This window comes from Microtus oregoni, unplaced genomic scaffold, assembly GCF_018167655.1.
Source record: "Microtus oregoni isolate MIOR12 unplaced genomic scaffold, Mior012 000017F_ref0000208, whole genome shotgun sequence".
Taxonomy (NCBI): Eukaryota; Metazoa; Chordata; class Mammalia; order Rodentia; family Cricetidae; genus Microtus; species Microtus oregoni.
Window position 1 is genome coordinate 10,993,686 of NW_024543076.1, and position 23,058 is coordinate 11,016,743.

General features: G+C 41.5%; 1 protein-coding gene across 2 annotated transcripts in view; it reads left to right on the plus strand.

The window, feature by feature from the left end:
• The first annotated feature begins 3,858 nt into the window (after positions 1–3,858).
• The window catches only part of C9orf72 (C9orf72-SMCR8 complex subunit), a 29,900-nt gene continuing 10,700 nt past the window's right edge, over positions 3,859–23,058 (plus strand). Inside the window, exons 1-7 of one of the 2 annotated variants that reach the window (XM_041667846.1) lie at positions 3,859–4,048; positions 11,219–11,704; positions 12,833–12,892; positions 17,044–17,139; positions 18,046–18,110; positions 20,297–20,369; positions 22,346–22,462. In XM_041667846.1, coding sequence (XP_041523780.1) covers positions 11,261–11,704; positions 12,833–12,892; positions 17,044–17,139; positions 18,046–18,110; positions 20,297–20,369; positions 22,346–22,462 — 855 coding nt within the window. In that variant the 5' untranslated portion in view covers positions 3,859–4,048; positions 11,219–11,260. Of the gene's footprint in view, positions 4,049–4,113; positions 4,159–11,218; positions 11,705–12,832; positions 12,893–17,043; positions 17,140–18,045; positions 18,111–20,296; positions 20,370–22,345; positions 22,463–23,058 lie in introns of those variants that run through there. The other variant, XM_041667847.1, reaches the window with a different exon arrangement.

The following is a 23,058-nucleotide window of genomic DNA, read 5'->3' on the forward strand; positions in this document are numbered from 1 at the left end:
TATTTCAACAAACGGCAATGTATCATAAAGTGCCTATTTATTAAGTCGTCAATGATTAAGGAAGGCAACCACATACAATTACATTACCTAAGAGAAATTAAATGAACTGTGTGGCTTATATAGCAATATTCTTCGTCCGTATCTGCCTTGAAATTGTTCACCTGCCAGTCTCAGTCACAACTAATTTTCTGTAATCTCGGTAAGTAGGAGCTAATCAGCAAGCCCTCGGTTCGGCTCTGAAGCAATACATATCACACTTCTGAAACACATTAGCCGAGAAGATGGAGAGAAGCCTTCCTGACAACTGGCATTTGTGATGCAGCCAGAAGGTTCTCTGCGTTGTGACATATTTATTAGAACTGTAAGTATGTGCACAGCATAAGAGAATGGTAAATCATTTATTACTACATCTATTATCTCTGAGTAGCAGTTATCAAAATGAAAGTAGAGTCATCGCATCTAGAATGTACTGGAATAAATTCATAGCTTGCTTGATTGCACAACAACAAGAGAATACTGGGCATTCTATTTTTGAGTGGCTGTTTCCTGCTAAAAGACTACACTTGCAAGTTTCCTTTGTAACTAGGCAAGACAACACCAGAAAGAACAGACTACCAGCCGGGCGGTGGTGGCGCACGCCTTTAATCCCAGCACTCGGGAGGCAGAAGCAGGCAGATCAGATCTCCGTGAGTTCGAGGCCAGCCTGGTCTACAAGAGCTAGTTCCAGGACAGGAACCAAAAATCAAAAAAAAAAAAAAAAAGAACAAACTACAGAAAGAATGTAATGTACCTGTGGTGGTCATTTCCTCCCCTATTTAAAGGAGCACAGTCATTCTTTCTGTGTAGGCATTTTGCCATTCACGCACATGGGTAACAAAAAGCACCCTTGCCATGAATAAGCAGTCCTGCTGAAAGGTCAGACTGGCCTCTCCCTCATTCTGTTTTTCATTCCTTCCTGTAAGCCACCTGAAGTAATCTACACTGAGGAAATTGGCACCAGGATGTAAAGGACCGTCCAAATGTTAACGGTGGATCTAAAGCAGAGACCTTACTTGCATTTGCTGTGATTGCAGAGCCCAACTTCTTATTCTGCTTTAACAGACCCCAGAGCCATCTACCTGGCAGGTAGCCTAGGATGACCTTGAACTTCTAATCCTCCTGCCTCAGATTATAGTTGCTTGCTGTCTTGCCAGGTCTGGAGTAGGCCTCTATGAAATGCACTACACTTTCAGCCCTGGAGATAAAATTCCATAGCAAGACTTAGAGCCTAGAGCTATTTGAGGTGGTTTATTTGGAAAGTTTGAGAGACTAAGGGTTAAAAATCTCCCACACCAATAACAAGGATCACATCCCTACACATTTAGCATCATCTTCTCTGTGTTTCCCTAGAGAAAAGATGTATGTGTGATAGACTAACGTACATCTTCAGGCAACAAAAGAATTATGGGCCAGCATACATACTTTTTAATTTCTTCATAATTATTAAAATTTTACCCCAATTAAAGATATATAAGCTACTATGCTACTCTACCAATGACTAAGTAATTGTTCCATCAGACATAAAGGTTTCCATTCATTGGTCACAAAATACAGTGAAAAAATGTAAGTTTTATCATTGTAGGTGGATTTTTCTCCGGTACCATCAGCTCCCAAATAATAACATGGAGACTTATTCTTAATTATAAAAGCTTGGCCTATAGTTTGGCTTGTCCCATTAGCTCTTATAACTTAAATTAACCAATTTATCTTCACCCATGTGTCGCCACATGATTTGTGGCTTTTCCCTCTCCTCCTGCATGTCTGTTCCCTCTGTGTCTGCTGGTGATCCTGCCTTTCTTCTTTTCAGAGTTCTCTCTGTCCAGAAGTCCTGCCTATACCTCCTGCCTCGCTATTGGCTGTTTAGTTTTGTCTTAAACCAATCACAGTGACACATCTTCACCCGGTGTAAAGGACCTCTACAACATATCAGGATTTATTTCACTTCTTGTGGTCATACAGAATTTTTTTCTTTCTTTTCTTTTCTTTTCTTTTCTTTTCTTTCTTTCTTTCTTTTTTTTTTTTGTTGTTTTGTTTTTTTCAAAACAGAGTTTCTCTATGTAGCCCTGGCTGTCCTGAAACTCACTCTGCAGATCAGGCTGACTTCAAACTCACATAGATCCACCTGCCTCTGCCTCCCGAGTACTGGGATTAAAACAAGTGTCACCACCGCCCTGCTGGTCATACAGAGTTTTATGTTTCAGTATGTCATTATTTCTCTCTAGAGAGAGAGGCAGAGAGAGAGAGAAAGAGGACTATGCTAGGTACCAACCCAGGGAGTCACACATGCTAGGCAAGTCCTCTACCCACTGAATTTCATTTCTAATCCTTTCTTGGGTTGTTATTGTGTGTGTTTGTTTGTTTGTTATAAAACATACTTGTTCTATGACTGATAGACACAAAATCAAATATCTGATAAATACAGTTTACTTTTGTCTCCAGGCAAAATTTTGAAGTAAGAAAAACTGGGGAGGTGTATTCTTTGCCCAGGCACTTAATCCAAGTTCTAGTCTTACTCTGAAGGGCAGTGTTAGTTTTAATCACCACAGACAAGTTTAAAAAAGAAAGGCTTAGCCGGGCGGTGGTGGCGCACGCCTTTAATCCCAGCACTTGGGAGGCAGAGGCTCGCGGATCTCTGGGAGTTCGAGGCCAGCCTGGTCTACAAGAGCTAGTTCCGGGACAGGCACCAAAGCTACAGAGAAACCCTGTCTCGAAAAACAAAGAGAGAGAGAGAGAGAGAGAGAGAGAGAGAGAGAGAGAGAGAGAGAGAGAGAGAAGGGCTTACTTCAACAGACACCAAACAAATGTCCTCTGCATCCAGCGGGAATCACAAAAAATGATCAAATGAATTACTTTGACAGCTTTGCGTTACTACAGACAAATGAACACCGTGTGTGTGTGTGTGAGAGAGAGAGAGAGAGAGAGAGAGAGAGAGAGAGAGAGAGTCCCTAAAACCCACATAGTAACTTTTCAGTATGGAATATAGTATAAACATATTCCTCATCTTATTCATTAGGTGGCTAGTCTTACTTATCTGTCTTAACTGCAAGTTCATTCACTTTGACCTATAGCATCTCACTCTTAACCCCAGCCTTCCAAACATGGTTCTATGTATTCAGATGCATTTTTAACTCCACACACAAATGAAGTATAATTCTTTATGTAGACTGAAGAGCATAATACAAAACAGTGTAAGAACTAATAGACGGCTGTTGCTGGATTTAAAAAGACATGCAATACCCGGCGAGGGGGTCTGTTTTTACGGAAGGTGTGGACTTCAGAGGTATTTTGTTTTTAATGCCTGTCTTTTTCTGTAAATGACAACCTTCTGAAAAAATTTTAAACGCTATTCATCTGTAGTGAAAAACCGTAAAAATTTTTACAAACCAAAAAGATTAAAATCTTTTACACATCAAAAATAGTAGTGCGGTTTCCCAAGTTAAAAAATAAAAAAAAAAAGGCATTGTGTAGTTTAGCAAAAATGACGTTTATAAGAACGGGCAGTGACTACGCACAGTGGGGGAGGAATTACAAGTTGTGTTTGTTGAGCACTCACTACCTGCTGACCAAAACCAAAACTACTTAAACCACTAAGTATGCTTTCTGGGGCCCAGCAGGTTTCCCTAAGGCAGGTGGCACTATCTGTCCTGAGCAGCGTTTGAAAGAAAAGATAGAAAGTGCAAATCAGCCTCCGCCCGCGCAGGCTGTCACTGGCGTCGCAAGGCACGGGCAGAGCAAATGCAAAGCGCGAAGCCGGAACTTACGGTGTCCCGCTAGGAAGCAGAGGTGCGTCAAGCAGAGACAAGTTCCGCCCACGTGGAAGATGGCGTCTGTAGCCATCCCAGTTGCCCTTTCCTTCTCTGTGGGAGTGGTGTCTAGACAGCCCGGGGAGGGTGTGCGAGGGAGGTGCGTGTCGGTTGCCTCAGCTCAGAGCTTGACTCCACAAGCGTGACCAAAGACAAACCGGAAGAAGATCGCGAAGACCCGCAGAGACCCCGGCGGAATCAGGGAGGTCGGTGGGCTGGAGGGCGGGGACGCAAAGGGGCGTGGTCGGGGCGGTCCCGGGGCGGGCTGCGGTTGTGGTCTCTGCGCCGGCGGTGGAGGCGCAACAGCGGCGAGTGGGTGAGTGCGACGCGCGGGTGGAGCGGGGCTGCTGCTTCGGTCGGCTTGCCGGCCGGCGCTGGAGTCCAGCGGGATTTTTTTTTTCTTTTTCGGGCTGAATTCTTTCCTGTCCCCTGAGCGAACGCTCTCTTGGCTTTGCAGCGGAGCGAGCCCTGGAGTTGCGGGGGCCGCGGCGGCGCGGAGGGGATGGGGATGGGCCTCGTCTCCACTGTTGGCCCGCGTTCCCTAACCCCGAGCTTCTCCCGGGCCCTTGCGGGAACCCGCTGGGAATATCGCGGGCGCGGCCCCCACTGCCAGATGCCTGGGCCCCAGGGGCCTGGCCCTGCGTCAGCCAGAACGGTGGCGGTCCTGGGACCCATTGGGATCTTCCGAGGGTCCCCGCCCGGGAGGAGAAAGCGCGGGTGGGATAGAGTAGGGACCGGCAGCACGCTGGCAGAATTTCACAGAAGTTTGCATGGGGTGCCTGCGGATGCTCAGTAACGTAGGCTGCAGCTCTAGAGAGGATGTTCCCCTTTTCTGTGGGACATGACCTGGTTGCTTCACAGTTCCGCGGTTGCACAGACTTATTAAAGGAAGTGACCATTGTGACTTGGGCATCACTTGACTGATAGTAATCAGTTGCAGAGAGAAGCGCACTGATTATAAGTCTGCCCACGCAGGGTCTGTCTGACCAGGAGAGGAAAAAGGGAAGAGGAGGGAAATCGTGCTTTAGCCCTGGAGACATTGCTTTTTCTGATGTAGGGATTATTAGGCTCCGGAGAGTTTTGTCCCAGCAGGTGGATAAAATCCTACCCACCCTGTTTCTCTCCATCACCAGTAGTGATACACAGTCTATCTCAGTAGTACTTTTACTTTGTACAAAGGGCCCCAGAAGAGACTGGAAAATACTTTGTGATAGGATCATTAGTCAGCTCGGGAAACTTATAGAAACAGCACGGAAAGCAAAAGACCTTACTACATGGATGTTAATAATAATATGGAATCAGAATGTTTGAAATATTGTAATCGTCCCCTGTGTTTAAGAGGACATGCCAGAAGGCCCCCAGTATATAGCAGCACCTATATATACTATCGTGTGAGTGTAGGTGTTTTTCCCTCTTTACATATCATACACATGGTAAAGTTTAGCAAACTAGGCCCGGTAAGAGATAAAAATGACTAATAACAAAGTAGATTATTGCAGCAGTGCGGTAATAAAAGTTCTGTGAATGTAATCTCTGAGTTCCAAAGTACCTTACTGTACTTTTACCTCTGTTGAGTAAGACAAGACTCACCTGGATGCAGGTACCTCGGTCCTTGGAACCTGATCTGATAACCAAGAGGGCAGAGAAGTAACTAGTGGCAGACAGTATGGACAGCGTGACTGCGCTGGACGAAAGGGGGACTCTCAGCCTTAGAGCAGCCAGCATGCAATTTCATCCCACTGCAAGGCATGATGTGTCGTTTGAAACCTACAAGCCACGTTCTTCTGGAAATTTGCGCTACTATTTCTGTATTAAAGTTTACTACAGGTACTGAAACTTCAGAAAATAATCTGTAGGTCAGGAGGAACTAGTGTTGTCTGTTAACTAGCTGACTAGACACTGCTAACTAGTGCTTCACTGAACATTGGCACTGCGGGAAAACTCTGAATTAGTTGGAAACTACCTCAAGGTGACCGTGCTCTTATTTCATCCCACACAAAACGAGGAGAACAAAGACCTCACTGCAGGTTGTACTGTTCAGCAAGGATTTAATGTTCCAGGAGAGAAATGTCAATATAACTTAAGAAGTTGGTAAAATAGTCTACGTGGCTATGTTGACCATCCAATATTTGTCTTTAGAGAACGATTGAATGAGTAAGATTTTATCTTTTGCGCCTTCCCTAGAGCCACATGTTAATTGAATAGTTCCACAATATTAGGTTAGTCTGCCTGACAACTCGGAGGGGTGGCGCTGTCATCGTGTCGTGAGCGTGTGAGTCTGAACTGAAATTGAAAATAAATGTGTAAAGAATGACAAAGGCTGGCTGGTCTTCCCAGTAGTCCACTGCCTTTACAGAGGCCTTGGGTAGTTCCTCTTTGGCTAACGAGGCTGCTTGCTGGCCAGCTTCTCTTTATGGGAGAAGTAAAGCACTGTTAGCAGAACTGAGAGCCTTGTGGTGGGATAATTCCCTTCACAGTAGCAGTAAGCCAAGAACTTCCTAAACGCAGCCTACAAAAAGGTAGCTGTTTAAAGAAAGAAAAAGCTCAAATGTGCCTGTCTGCTAACTGTTAACATGCTTATTACCGTAAATACACCGGTATTACTTTTGGAAGTGTTGGTTAAGCCCTAGTAAACCCTGTGTTCTGTTTATAAAGTGGCAAGCCACCATCTCACTTAGTTTGAATCCTGGCTTCCCTCAAAAGAGTTTGTGGTCTTTTAAAAATTTTTTAAATTCAAACTGAACTTTTTTCCCACAGTTGTATATGGATTTTTGCCAAAGCTAACTTCAAGTGTTAGTAAAATCATACTTACAGCTTCCCTAGTTTTACTTCTCTGTAGTACTTCATTTTTTAGGTTATAGTAATTTCTCCTTTTTCATGATTTCATTTACATTCAATTACAGGCCAAAAATATTACATTGTTGAAATAAAGAATTTCTGAGTTCTAAGCAGCTTGCTATTTTGAACAGCCTAATGCTATCTTGCACCTTCTGCTCTGTCCTGCCAGAACATGGTTGATCCCTTCATCCTGTATGTGTCCATTGTATCAACACCGTATATACCACCTGCTTCCTAGTTGCTCAGTAGACATGTTAGTTCCCAGGTCACTTATATGTAACCCTTATTTTACTTAATAATAGCTTCATGGCATAGGAGATAATGATACTGGTAATTTGGATTTGCCTAAGAGAAGCCACGATGTGCCTCTCTTAAGGTGAAAGTGCTCCCCATAAATGGGGGGAGGAGGCTATGCCGATATCAACTGAAATCCATGGTGAGATTGAAGCTTCTGGGAAATTGTGAAGAAGGGATGAAAGTTACACTGGTCTTGCTGTTGAATTCGTTTTACAACGTGATAACCACAGTGCACAATAAATATTTAATATCTTTTAAAAAGTTGAGTGTGTGGGTGGAAGACATAATAGGGAAGCCATGTTCTGATTAGCTGTTGACAGCTCGCTGTGCTGAAGCAGTAGGCTTGTTCAAAGAGTTGAGCCACAGTTCTGAAGGGGCTGGAGAGACGGCTCAGTGGTTAGGAGCACTTGCTCTTGCAGAGAACCCAGGAACCTCCACAGGCACCAGGCAAGCACATACAATTACATAAGTATACATAATAATTAATAATAAATATCTAAATAAGAATACATGTGCATCATAAGTAAATGAACACAATTAAAATAAATCAGTCATAAAGTTCTCTAGAAGTCAGTGGCACAGGTCCCTGCCCTGATGCAGGGATGGACATAACTTGAAAAACAGAACGTAAAAGAGAAGCTGCAAGTCAGGTTGCTGAAGGCTTTGCTAGCCTGCATGATGTCTGGAAATGCTGAAGGCTACTGGGAAGTTTTCACAAATGAGGAATTAGAAGAACGTGTTTAGTAATCAGCAGAAGGGGAAGAAGAAACTGAAACAGCCTGCAGTGGAGACAGAGAAGTGAATGAGAACGGTGTATATTAGATCGCGGTGTATATTAGATCGCGAAGGCATTAAAGGACAGAGCTACGGAACACAGAGCTCGGCTGGAGGTCAGCATACAGTCATCCGAAGGACTGTAACGGCTGCAGCAACAAACGGGTGAGTTAAAAAGAGACACCAACTTCCGAATACAGCGTTTTTCCACAAGAATTGGACAGGAGACCTTTCTGCTGTGGAAGCTTCTGAACCATTTCCTCCTCTGGACATCCAGCCACCAGGGTTGTCAGAGCTCGTGATCCAAGATCATCTCCTGACACATCAGAAGGTCCGCAGTACCGAAAGGCCTGTGCCATTCCCCTCGCGTCATCGCACGCAGCACGTCATGGATCGTGTGTCATCGCCTGTTATATTGGGAGGCGAGCGAATCTAATAAGACATTTCAGAAAGAGGCCACATTCATAGAGTTCATTAATATTCTGCTGCATTATTAATAGTTATATTTTGTTGTTAATAATATTTTTGTGTCTAATTTGTAAGTTACACCTTATAGCAAATAAAATGTAAAGAAAAGGACAGCATGTGTACACACACACATATACACACATATGTGTATTCTGCAATTTAGATATTCATTCCCTGGGGTAAGAGGCAAGTACTATTTTAGAGCAGGCTGCATTTGAAGTTAAACAACCCAACATGATCTTTAGTCCTTTCTGTAATTCCTTTAGACTAGGAATAAGGCTAAATAAAATTAATGGCTGATAATAGTTTAACAATCAGGTTTAAAGTTTTTCTATAATTCTTTAAGAGCGCGCTCTGGGGTTCAACCCTGCTTTAAGAAGTGCTTTTCTTTTCACTATAGTGGTGAAATATTTGAATTGTACTGTTGTGCTTAGAATAAGTCACCTTTCTAAAAAGAAGGTAGATTTAATTAGCCTATAAATATGAGGAGAAGATGGAGACGGTTTTCCAGGCAAAGGTTTAGACCAAGTATCAGATAGTGCTTAGTTCAGAGGAGGTTCCTTTAGAGCAGTGGCTCCCAGCCTTCCTAACGCTGTGACTTAATTATAGCTCCTTGTGTTGTGCTGACCCCAACCATAAAATTTTCTTCATTACTGCTTCATAACTGTAATTTTGCTGCTGCTATGAATCATAATGTAAATATCTGATATGTAGGGTCTACGACCCTGAAGGGGTTGCAGTCCACAGGTTGAAAACTGCTGCTTTAAATAGATAAAAATATTTCTGAACTAATGAAAAAGTGCAATGATAGGACTTTCACATTTCTTAAGGCCTTACCTCTGAAAGCTTCATTGCTAGTAGTGCTACAGAAGTTCTACCTGAATTCTGCTAGAGTGTATTTCTGTGGGACATGTTTAAACATGAAATGTTTGCTTTCTTCGGTGCTGGGGATGGGACACAGGGCCTTGCACATGCTAAGCAAGGGCTCCACCACTGAGATGTGTGCCCAATTCCAAAACATTCTTTTACAAGAGAACATTTTAGTGTCAGTGAGGAAAAGAATTGCCTTTGGGCAGAGGCTATGCACTGTGGAAGGTCCTCTTCTGAATATATTACACTTGTGATCACATTTTTCAAGGGAAGTCTTTTTCTATGCACATTATTCTCATTTGGGAATAATGCCCTAGAATTATTCACCTTTTTAAACAAACAAAAAGAAAGCATGGAAAAGAAGTATATTTGCAATATCATCTTATGGTCATGTGTTCAGTTAATTTGTCAGTTTGCTGCTGTTAATGAGGACAGTAGCACCATTACAGTTTCAACACAAATTACATTTCTCTATTCCCTCATTGAAACTAACTCTTCCAATTGTATCCAAAATATTCAATATTTTAAACAAGCTGTACATCTTATATAGTACGTGGTCTCTTCAGACTGTCAAATTGACATATATTAAAAAGTAAGTAGTACCTCTGTGAATTTCTGAAATTAAAAGTGCACATGTAAAACTTCCGAGTAAATGATTCCTTAACTGGTTTGCCAAGTTCTGTATGCCTAATCATAATATGATAAAATACACTCCCTCAGCATTCTAAATATAGATGTTACTCCTTTGCATGAATCTCTCAACTCTCTTGACAAAATGTAGATGAGAGAGAGAGAGAGAGAGAGAGAGAGAGAGAGAGAGAGAGAGAAACAGAGAGAATGGGGATTAGTTGTGCCCGTCTGCCATATGGATCTTAGGGACTGAATACAGGCGCTATTACTGTTGAACGGTCTTGCCAGCCCAGTAGGTAAACATTCAAGTAAGCATACTTACATGGACATCAGTTTTCTACAGATCAAATGTTCATTCCCAAAGTAATCACACAGATAAAGAGATGGGTTTATCGCAGATCACCCCTTAGCTCCCTCCTCTACTGCTGCCTATATAGAGCCTACCATTTTGTTATAGTGTTTTCTCCACTTTAACTCTTTGATGACATGTCTTTCTTTACTTGAGTACTTGTAAGGATGGGTTGATTTATACAGATAGTATGTAGAGTTTCTTCTTCCAGAGCAGTGTGTTTAAGAAGATCCGTATATGGCCCCCTGGCTCCTGATTGCCTGTGAGCTGGTTTGCTCTTCTGTCTGCCTGTTCTGTGTTCTGAATAACTGAAACTCAGCTCAGTTTAACTGCTTAGAAGCCCTTCACATTGCTTTCCTGCCTTCTGAACTAACGTCTTTGTGTGCTTGTCTCCCTGTTTCAGTGTAGTATTGGGCTTCGGTACCTTCGTAGCTAGCGTTCATCCACAGTGACAGAGCTGTTTGCTCTCCTTCTAATGTTTTGGTCTTCCATCTTTTTAGCTGTTTTATGGTATTTCTGCTGTCAGGTTTTATAATTACTTTTCTAAGAACACTATAACAAAAATACAAACAGCAAGGGTTTGTTCTCTCAGTTCCATAAACTCTAAGCTTAATGCCAGTGTTAAGTGATTGTCAGAAACATGATCCTCTGAAGGCTTCAGGGAAACCCCTTGTTTCTTCCACATCTGGTGGGGACCAGTAATCCGTGGTACTCTTGCCTTCCAGACTCAACATTCCAGTTCCTGCCCTTTGCCTTCCTGCAGCTGGCCTGCTTTGCTTTGGTCGGTCCCTCTCCCTCTGCTGCTCTCCACTCTCGCTCTCCTTCCCACTCTCTCTTCTTAAGCCCAACAGCCATGGAGTAGAACCCATTCTGCTCCAGTGTGGACCATCTTGATCTAACTGGACCTATTTGCAAGTAAGGCTCCATTTGCCTATGCAGGGTCCTCCTCTTCCTCTTTGGTTCTTCTTTAGTTGAAATGGTTTAGGGACTAAATATCCAGTCATTAGAATTGTATGAAGGCTGTGTGTTTGGAGCTAATAAAGGCTTAGTCATTATTTTAGTATATAACATTTTTCTAAGTCAGTTGGGGTTTAGATGGATATCTCTAAAAGGCTGAACCTGATCCCTGTTTTTGTATGTTCCTGTTTAGCTTTTGCGAGCATTTGGAGAATGTGAGAACTGGGATGCAGGGATGTCGACTATCTGCCCACCACCATCTCCCGCCGTTGCCAAGACAGAGATTGCTTTGCGTGGTGAATCCCCATTGCTGGCAGCTACCTTTGCTTACTGGGATAACATTCTCGGTCCTAGAGTAAGACACATTTGGGCTCCAAAGACAGAACAAGTACTTCTCAGTGATGGAGAAATAACTTTTCTCGCCAACCACACTCTAAATGGAGAAATTCTTCGAAATGCAGAGAGTGGGGCTATCGATGTAAAGTTTTTTGTCTTATCTGAGAAAGGAGTAATTATTGTTTCTTTAATCTTTGACGGCAACTGGAATGGAGACCGGAGCACTTACGGACTGTCGATTATCCTTCCACAGACAGAGCTTAGTTTCTACCTCCCACTGCACAGAGTGTGTGTTGACAGGTTAACACACATCATTCGGAAAGGAAGGATATGGATGCACAAGGTAAGGGCTTGTTATGTGTCCATGGTAACCTGGGCATCGAAAGTGTTTTTCTAGTCCATTACATTTACGTGTTGGAAATTATATGCAGCTAAAACCAGACGGTAGTGGTTATTTTGTGTCTTCCGAATACAGAGAGATCTGGTCTCATGACTATGGTCTTCACGTTAGTAATAGAAGATGTGATAGTGGCTCTCCAGTGCAAGTGAAAAGTTAAGGCTTAGAGGGATTAACATTTAGTCTGAGTTTGTTTTGGAAACTTTGACTCTAAATCCTTTTTGTTTCCCTTCTCTTGTGTGACTTCTTTTTCTTACAACTGTGTGAAAGCATAAATGTTCAAAGGTTTTTTTAGGCTGTCAGCCACACAGCCTTTTGTAGCAAAGTTGCTTTCCCACGTTCCCAGTTTTGTGAAACTGAGCATAGACCACATGGACTCTAGGGAATTATTTCTTTCAATATGCAAATTTAGCTAAAGGAAATCTTGTTTTCTCTTGATATTTACAATTCTCCTTCCTATTTTCCAGTTTAATACCATCCTGAAAGTTCATGAACGCGTGACTAATTTTATAAGACTACTAACCTATTAGAAGGGGAAGTAGCATGTTTTAAGACTGGTTTTCTCTACCCCTGCTGCAGACCCACTTCCTTGTTTCTGACATACTTAATGAAAGTCATTCAGATTGGAAAAGCAGGTAGTAGCACGGGCAAGTGATCGCAGGGCTCAAGACTTGGGCAAGAGGTCTGGAGTTCATTGCCAGCCTGGTCTACCTTGTGAGATTCAGTCCCAGAAATAAACAAAAGTGAAACAGCCGTTCCTCTCTTCCTCAGATGCAAGTCGATCTCATTTGATTTGAATCGTGTGTAATTGTTTTCTTTTGAAGCTGCAGGTGTTATGTGGACTCTTCTCTGCCAGATTATCTCATATCTCTGTACTGTAGGATAAAAGATGCTTTGATTATATTTTATGTTGTGTGTGAGAGCATGAACTCGTTGGGATAGTTTCTCGTCGCCATCTTTTCCCCCACCTGCAGTAGAAAGGATTTCCCTGTGAAATACACATGACAGCCTATCTGTATTGAGAAATAAACAATCATCAAATGGATATGGTAAAGTAAATTTTCTTTTTCTTAGGAAAGACAAGAAAATGTCCAGAAAATTGTGTTGGAAGGCACAGAAAGAATGGAAGACCAGGTAGAGTACACTGCACTTGCTGCCATGACCTCTCCCCACTGTGTACATCTGTAGGAAGCGTGGGGGAGGGGGTGTCCTTCCGTCAAGGAGCTGAAGATGTGGAGGATTTGACAGAGGGAAGCTGGAAGCGAATAAGTCTTGTGAAGCTTTGTGTAGAATGAACTGAATAAAATTTCTGCAGCCTAAATCTAAAGACTTGAAAAGAAAAAAGAGATAATTATATCTATAAATTAATATTTGATCACCCTTTTTCAATCTGCCAGAATAAGTTTGGGACCATCTATTCATAGTAAAAGTAAGAAATTACATGAGATTTATTTAGCTATTTATTGAAAATAGATTTTTAAAAATATGATCTATTCTGCTTATGGTTTTCCCTCCCTCAACTCATCCCAGAACCTTGCCCACTTGTCAGCCCACCCAGATCCATTCCCATTCTTTCTCTCTCTCTCGTTAGGATATAAATAGGCCTCTAAAATAATAATAGTAATAATAACAATAAAGTAAATTAGTTAAAAACAAACTGGACTAGGACAAGGTAAACAAATAGAAGAAATAAGGAACGAAAGGAAAAGCTCAAGAATCACATATAGACACAGACACACACATTTATATATGCAGAAATCCCACTAAAAACACAAAACTGTAAACCATAATATGTAAAAAAGCGGGGGAAAGCCCTGCTATGGCATTATAAGTAAAGAACTTCCAAAGACGCCACTGACTTTGCTTTGTGCTAGCCGTCTACTGCTGGGCATGCTGCCTGGCTTTACGACTGATTTGCATATCCAGTGAAACTTCTGGAGAAAGTGAATTTTTCATTTGTGAGCAGTTATCAATTGGAGATAGTCTCTGGAATAGGGGTGGGGCCTTACATCCACTTCCCCTCAGCACTGGGACCCCATCAGATCCAGACCTGTGCAATTCAAGTTTGAAAAGGCATCTGCAGCTGTGTTCGCAGAAGAAGCTGCTGTGTGAAGGGAGTGAGCATGCGTATGAGGTGTCTATCTAAGGGTTCAGACCCAGCTGCAGGCAGTTTTCTTTAAAGGCTTATTTGGCCGTTTTAAAACTCAAACTATTTATATGTATTCCCTGGTAGAGTTATCTGTTTCATTGATGAAACTTGCTGGTAATATCCTCTGTCCTCTCACCACGCAAGCTTCCAGTAACCCTGACTCTAGGGAATGCTATGTTTATCCTGTGGCTCTGAATGACTGTAGGGAACCAACAGTGGAGTTTTAAAAACATGGTTGTAATGAAATGGCTTCCCCAGTAGAAGTTCACTGCAGACCTTATCAGTGTGGGGCAGACAAGTTCCCCTGAAGGGGTGTCGGGAGGGGAATCCCCGTGGGGAAAGGGCTACTTCCCATCACCCTGGCATGCCACCCACTCTCATTATTTCTCCTTGTAGAACTCCAGTCTTTAAATATGGCTCGTGGCCTTTTGTCCCATTTTCCTTAGCTTGACTGAAACAGAATGGCACTTGAAAAAAGTAATTGTTTCACATTTTTTATGAGGGTTTGAGAGTATGGTAGTAGAATATTTACCTGTCCTCTATGGCGTGGTCCCCAGTTGGATCCCTTGTGTCTTATTTAGGGTTCTGTTGCTGTGAAGAAACACCATGACCACAGCAACCTTATAAAGGAGAACATTTATTTGGGACTGGCTTACGTAGTCTATTATTACAGCGGGTGGCATGCAGGCAAAGAGTTGTACATCTTTTTTGTTGTTGTTTTGTTTTGGGTTTTGTTTTTTGCTGTTTTTTCCAGACAGGGTTTCTCTGTGCAACACTGGATATTCTGGACCTCACTCTGTAGATCACACTGGCCTCGAACTCAGAGACCTGCCTGCCTCCGCCTCCTGAATGCTGGGATTAAAGGTGTGTGCCACTACCATACTCTTTGATCCGCGGGTAGCAGGAGACTCTGTGCCACCCTGGGCATGAGCATATATTAGACCTCAAAACCCACCTCCACAGTGTCACACTTCCTCCAACAAGGCTACACTTACTCCAGAAGGCCACACCTCCTAATTGTGCCACTCCCTATGGAGCAAGCATTCAAACATGCCTCTACTCTGGAGGCCATTCCTATTCAAACCACCACACCTAGCAACACACACAGACAAATATACACATGACCTTTACAAAATTATGTGTTATACTATTATGAATGGTAAATACTAACTTTTCAGGGGTCAGACGGTAGTGTCACAGGCCTTTAATCCCAGCGCTTGGGAGGCAGAGGCAAGAGGCAAGGGAATCTCTGAGCTCAAAGCCAGCTTTCTACAAAGCAAATTCCATGGCAGCCAGGGCTACAAGAGAAATCCTTTCTCAAAAACAAAAACAAAAAAAAGAAAGAAATATTCTGGGACAAGGCCTGACACTAAAGTATTAAAAGTCTAATCTTTACTTGCTTACTGATCAGTAAGAGGGTCTCCAAGAATAAAGTTCCTGTCACTGACCTCTGAACTGTATTTCTGGAGTAATAAGGGAGAGTCATTTCAACACAGGAAATTTAGAACCAAATAAAATTTTGCATTTTTGTGAGATTTTGTTTTTGAAAGCCAGAATCCTGTACTTACTAGATTGAGTTTCTGTTCTTAGGGTTCTACTTTAAAATGTTGTCCTCACCTTCCGTGGGAGGAAAGTACACAGAGAATAAACTAAAGAGATTTTTAAGTGGAAACATTGTCCTACAGAAGTTCAAATTAGAGAAGCACAGGGAGCCAGTTTCTTCTGCATTTGTCCTGTAAGGGTTTTTTTTTCTTGCTCTCCAGTGAGACTTCATTCACTTATAGTGACAATGAATGTCCAAGAGGCCACATCTGGAGTGCTATGTATGCCTAAGCCCATAAAACTTCCCCTTTCTGCTTTCTGTTTGGGCAGCTGACGTAATGTGCTCGCAACAGCTCTGTTATGAGTCATGCTACTGCTTTGGGATGGCAGAGCGCTCAGAAACAACTTCAGCCCTCGCCAGCTCAGGTCCTTCTATCCGCCCCCTGACAAAGTCACTGAACAGGGAAGGAAGTTTAGCATACATTGTTCAGTACATTGTCCTAATTGTGTTTATAAGCAGATGTTTCAACAATTACTCTAAAAAACAGAAACCATGAGTAGTTTATTCTGGAGGTCACTGTAAGATGAATTTTTTGAAATAATAAAACTGTCTATATCTACATAGACATTTGTAGATTAGGATAATTTCCCAAAGGAATTAAGTACCTTCCATGATAAGGGAATTTGAAAATGCATTTTTGTTTGTATGTTGAGGATTAAACCTAGCGCCTCATCCATGTCAGGCAGCTGTTCATCCTTAACTCAGTGGTTTATCATCCTCAGCCCTCAATTTCAGGTTCTAACTTTAAAATATATGTGAGGGGTTTAAATAATCATTTCATGAAACCTGAGTGAATGAAGAAAACTTACTGAAGTAAATATAAGTGATTAATAATTTTAAAATATGTTTAGCTGAGACGGACAGACACTTGACGGCTTCAGCATCTCATTTAGGTGATCGAAGGCTGATGGGAGAGATGGTCATAACTAAGTGGTGTCACTCCTGTGTCACACACGACAGTTATGCCGCCAACTGGATGTCAGGAAATAGAAATTTTAAAGCGGTGTTTCAGAGGTGCAATAAATGGTAGCACTATCTGGCAAGCTCTCCACGGAGATCTCTATCTTACTGATTCTTACTCTGTGTGGTAACTTAGTATACATTTGAGTAGATCATGTCATTGAATGTGAAGGTTGGATATTGAGAGGAGCCTTTCTGGTTCCTTTCTAATGATTCAACATCTTTTCATGCTTGAATTCTCACTTTTTAAATGGAAAATGTAAAGAGCTTCTATGTCTTAGTTAAATTACAAAGGAGACCATTCCTAATTGTGGTACTGTCATTTAATCCTTCCTTGCCTGTGATAGTAAGAAAATAGCTCATTCTCACCAAAGGAAATTATTCCCGAAAGAATGAAAATAAGTTTAAAGAGCATGAAAATACTTGAGAGTTGTTTCTGGAGTGGTAGACCTATCTGGGGCTGTTCTGAGCAGTTCCCTGGAGGGTGTTTTACTCTCTGCGTCCATTTGAAACAGTTTCACTACCTGACTCACCCACACAGTGATTTCCTTCACTTTGTTATGTTTGATACAGGGTCAGAGTATCATTCCCATGCTTACTGGGGAAGTCATTCCTGTGATGGAGCTGCTTGCATCTATGAAGTCACACAGTGTTCCCGAAGAAATAGATGTAACTGCCATCGGCTTCTATCTGTACCCTTTATGGATTCCCTTGAGTGATTGTGTGTGCGCGTGTATGTGTGTGTGTCTGTGTTTCTGTGTGTGTAATGTTCTTGTTTTAATCATGTAAATTTTGTTGTACTACTGTTCACATGAAGTATCACCTTCAGTCCAGTAAGCATACAGAAAATGCTGGATTTTCTGACCAAACAGGCTTTTTTACTCAATCGTGTTCTGATAAATTAAACTTAAGTTTAATTTTGTATTTCCTAGAAGAGGGGGAAATGCCAGGCTTTTCTAGAAGGATCTGGTATTGCATACATTGCTTTTGGACAGAGAAGTGTGGCGATTAAACTGGGGGGTGGGGGGCTCTTTCTCTATTTTCTTTTTTATTTTTCATGTGCTTGGGTGTTTTCCCTACATGTGTGCCTGTGTGCTATTTGCATACAGTGCCCTGGGAGCCAGAAGAGGGTGTCAGATCCCCAAGACACTGGAGTTACAGACAGCTGTGAGCTCCCATGTGTGTGCTGGGAATTGAACTCAGGTCCTCTGGAAGAACAGCTTGTGCTCTTAAGCACTGAGCCATCTCTCCAGCTCCTCATTCAGCAGTTTCTTTAATCACTTGTTGAGGATACTTCAGTCACACATTTTCCATGTGTAGCTGTCTTTAGACACTGTTTGTAATGCTGACTTGTCCTTGAGCTTGGGCCCCTGATTCTGATAGAGGGGCCCACTGTAAAAATTGTTGTTTAACCTGCCTGGCCAACTTTCCCCTTTGTTCTTCTGAAAAGTACGTGCACAGCACCATTTTATAGGTGTTCTTGATGCTCATAATGGGAGTGCTAGACGTGTCGACTCTAGACGTCAGCACACTCACTCCTACGAGTTCTCTCACCCTGCTGTCTGTGCCTTTTAGATAGCTGATACAGTGCTCAACGATGACGACATTGGTGACAGCTGTCATGAAGGCTTTCTGCTCAAGTAAGAATTTTACTTCTTTTTCTGAATGCTTGGTAAAGGAGATAAAAATATTAATGTTCATCCATGATGAGATTTAATGGAAAAAATGAATAGAATACTATTACTCCAATTATTTAGAGAGAGCATTGCACATTTGAACTGTTGCTCACGTGTGTACTGTGTTCATTCATACAGTGACATCTCTGATGTGACCTCTTCCGCAGTATAACAAGGATGAGTTCCCATAGTGCTCAGAGAAGTGCTGGCCTGTTGTTTGGGTCTGGTTTCTTCTTGTATTTCTCATTAAAAAAAAAAAAAGCCATAGAAAGCTATCAAATTGAGTTGCATCATAAGTTTTTGTGAATTTTGTAGGTCTAGAAATAGAAATCATTCATATTTTGGACTGGTATTTTTTATCTAACTGTGGGATTTAGTACTTAAAGAGCATGAACTCTCAAACCAGACTAGTTACAACTGTGGGGGTTACAACTGGGTCAGCATGGTGAAGCCACCCAAAGGTGTACCTCAGTTTTCTTTTTTTTTTTTTTTTTTTTTTTTGGTTTTTCGAGACAGGGTTTCTCTGTGGTTTTGGAGCCTGTCCTGGAACTAGCTCTTGTAGACCAGGCTAGTCTCGAACTCACAGAGATCCGCCTGCCTCTTCCTCCCGAGTGCTGGGATTAAAGGCGTGCACCACCACCACCCGGCTTACCTCAGTTTTCTTATTTATAAAATGTGAACAGTGATACCAGCTATTTTTTTGTCTAATTTTTTGTTTTGTTTTGTTTTCCTGGATAAGTTTTCTCTATATTACAGACCTGGCTGTCCTGAACTCGCTCTGTAGACCAGGCTGACCTCAAACTCACTGAGATCCACCAGCCTCTGCCTCTTGAGTGCTGGGACCAAAGGCACGCATCTCCACCGCCTGCCAATAACAGATGTTGTATAGGTCCCTTGTGAGCACTGAATGAGGCGAATCACAGAAAGCACTTAGCACAGTGCCAGGCACATCAGCCCCTCCGTAACCATAGCTACTGCTTTCCATTTGTATTTGCTCTGCGATGGGTGGAAGGCGGAACAGCCCATACTTCCTAAGCACCTGTGTGTCATCTGCAGTAGTGCGTGTTTGGCACGTGTGCCCCATCTCCTGTGCTGATCTTGCTGCACAAGTTGCAGATTGTCACCAGCATTTGTTTGTAAAAATGAGACGCGAATAAGTATTTTTTTATTTTTTTTATTTATTATGTATATAATATTCTGTCTGTGTGTATGCCTGCAGGCCAGAAGAGGGCACCAGACACTATTACAGATGGTTGTCAGCCACCATGTGGTTGCCGGGAATTGAACTCAGGACCTTTGGAAGAGCAGGCAATGCTCTTAACCTCTGAGCCATCTCTCCAGCCCCAAGTATTTTTTTTAAATAAGTATTTACCTCTAGGTCTACATTCTCTTTCTTTAAGCTCACAATGCCTGGTGTGAGCGTCTTTAGGAGAAAAGGTCTTATCGGCTTGAACTGGAAGCACTATATAGTGTGCTGGTGTGAGTCATTCATATGTTGTTTTCAAATATGTTTTTAAAGAAATTACTATAAAATGGTGGTGTTGGGGCTGGAGAGATGGCTCAGTGGTTAAGAGCATTGACTGCTCTTCCAGAGGTCCTGAGTTCAATTCCCAGCAACCACATGGTGACTCACAGCCATCTATAATGAGACCTGGCGCCCCCTTCTGGCTTGTGGGCACACATGGAAGGAATGCTGTGCACATAATAAATAAATATATATATATATATATAAATAAAATAAAATAAAAATAAAATGATGGTGTTTACTAACTGGGGTATTTTTTCTGTAAAATTTATTTAATTTTTCTGTGCGTGAGTACCTGTATGAGCACATGTGTACCTGTGCCTGGTACCTGCGAAGGCCAGAAGAGGGCTTTTGGTTCCTTGGAAGTAGATAGTTGTGAGTCACCATTTGGGTGCTGGATCTTCTCTACAAGAGCAGCAAGTGCTCTCCAGCCCTGGGTTGTCTTAAGATTCAGGTAATATGATGTCTGTGAAAGGCCCCTAGAAAATGCAGTTTTACACAAATAAAAGATGACATTATACTGATAGCTTTGGTGTTTGTAGGTAAGGCTGTTCTGTGCTGTCGGAAGCTCACTGATTTTCTCCTTGTGGAGTTGTAATCCTGTGATGTTTTCATTAACCTGCAGTGCCATCAGCTCACATCTGCAGACCTGCGGCTGTTCCGTCGTCGTAGGCAGCAGTGCGGAGAAAGTAAATAAGGTAACTCCTTTTGTAGTTCAGATAAGATCGGACTTAATACTACTAGCATGTCATGAATTATCGTTTAAATATTAGCTTGCAATTGAAATAGCCTCATAGTATAAGGAGGCAATGTAATTTTACCAAATTACTCTGATACCTCTAACAAAAATGACTATGGTAAAATATGTAAGAATTCAGTTACCACTTTAATTTTGGTGATTCATCACTCTCAGTTGTATCATAAATTGTTTTGAGAAAAAAACCTTTAAATGAGTTTTTTTGTTTATGCTTTGTTGTTTTTTGCAATAGGGTCTCACTGTCTAGTCTGGGCTATAGGCCAGGCTAGTCTCAAACTCCCCACAGTTCACTTGCCTCTTCTTCCCAAATACTGAGATTAGAGTCTGCACTACCTTGCCTGGCCTTTAAATGAGATACTTTTCAATATCTAGTTTTGTATTCCTGTATGACTTTACCTACTAAACCATTTGTTACAGGGTATGTGAGCAACTAGGAAACTGTACTGGTAAATAGAACCAGGAAATAGAGAGTGAGTACATAAATTTTAGGACAAATATTTGAGAAAATCCAAAGAGAGATAATATAAAAGAGGAAGTTAAATAATTCATTCAGCTTCTGAAGGTGATGTGCAAAATATATGAGTTTATTACTGTGGGCATAATGGGGAACACAGAAACAATTTTCTTGTTGACAGGAAAGTTATAGGAAGAATAGCATTGAACAGAATTGAACAGCTTGGATGTAGGTGTGTCTACATTTTCAGGGTAGCTCCCTAAAAAAGACACACATGTAGGGAGAATTCTAAGATAAGTGATCAGATATTTCCTCAAGGTTAGTGCTAAAAGTGTGCAGCTATCTTTATAGTCACTAAAGGTACATAAATATATATTTATATCAATTGTAACAAACTTCATTTCTTTTTCAAAAATTTTACATGTTAGGGATGGCATTTGCTTTATAGAGCTATCATTTTTTTTTGTGAACCATCCTGTGTACTTATATGAAGTTTAATTTGCCACATTTATGTTTCTTATTCAACCGTTTATGAGAGAATAATAAACCTCTCATTATATTTTATCAAGGCATTTGGGGCTGTTACATGTGACCCCAAAAGTAGCTTTCCACTTGAGATGCTGGAAGCCTTAAGTTCCATGGGGCAGACATATTGATTGGCGTTATGAAGGGAGAAAGGCTCCATGGTTTGGGCTTCATTTATCAATTTTTTTTTTCATTTTTCATCTTCCTTTAGGTGAATAGCTGTGTTCCATCTTTTCGTTTTGAGAGACAAGTTGCACTACTCTAGTTGAAAACCCAAACTATCTCTGGATGTGGTCCGAGTCCCACATAGTCACACTTACATGGCTTTCTTCTGTCCCCTAATACCGCTCTACACCAGCTCTTTTTGCTGTCCCTGACTTCTAAACCCCCAACACGTGCACTTGTTTCAAGTGAAATTTAGTAGTTCTTTCTGTAGAAGGTGTGGACAGTCCCCCTTGTTCATTGTAACCGAGTTTGTCCGTTCGCATCACAGGGTGCTGCCCTCATTTAAACGCATGAAATGAGTTTCCCAGAGCTCTTTGCTCACTTGAAAAGCGGTTGTTGATGGGTAGAGGTGAAGCCAATTAATGTATTAGGTTGTTATTTCTCACTGAGATAAAGGTTCCATGGTCAAACCAATTTGATATAAATAAATTTATAAATGAATATTGCTCACTTAGAGAACAACCATATTTATTCAAATGTAACAAGTTTTGAGATGCCGTTGATTTACCAACTACTTCCTAAACTTAACTGGCTCCAAAATCCCTCTGTAAGCAGTACGTGTTCTGACCATACCTGTTCAGGTAAGCAAGGGATGCTCCTTACTTGGGAACTGGTTTAGTGGCAGCAACAAAAATTTTTATTTAAAGTTTCTTCCATAAACAAACAGTGGTCTTTTAACTTCACATTTCAATGCCAAATCTTTTCTTCTCTAGATAGTGAGAACGTTGTGCCTTTTTCTGACTCCAGCCGAGAGGAAATGCTCCAGGCTATGTGAAGCAGACTCATCCTTTAAGTATGAATCGGGACTCTTTGTCCAAGGCCTGCTAAAGGTGTGCTTGCTGTTCCTTATCACCTGTGAAGCCACAAGTAAAAGTGAACTTTAGAAATAAGTACTGAGAATCTTTGTAAGGCATGTTGTTAGCATTTAATGTAGCATAGTTTTTGTTGTCTGAGAACGGGTTTCTTTGGATAGTTCTGAGCACGGAGTGTGCGTCCTTGGCTCTGTAGTTAGTGTCGTCCATGAAGCCCCGTGGGATAGTATTTCTATTTCACTTGGTTCCCTCTAGCTATGTGTCTGGCCTCAGTATTTTCTTTTTAAATATATGCTTGAATCAGACTGAGCCTCTGAAATGGTAATGTTTCTTTTCTTACTGAGGAGATTTGGATATGTACCATATGTACATACTTACTCATTTTTAAAAATTAAAATGTCTTTTAAAGCTTATGCAAAATGTCTGTTTCTAGTACTTACATTTTTATTTTTTGTATTAAATTTGGTTCATTTTCAAGAAGGAAAACAGATAAATATAAATTAGCACTTTTCTCAGTAATGAAGTAGAAATAACGGTTTTTCCAGGAAGCTCTGGATTTGGTTGAAAGACCCTACCTCAAAAAAGAAAAAAAAAAAAAATAAGGTGCAAGAGTA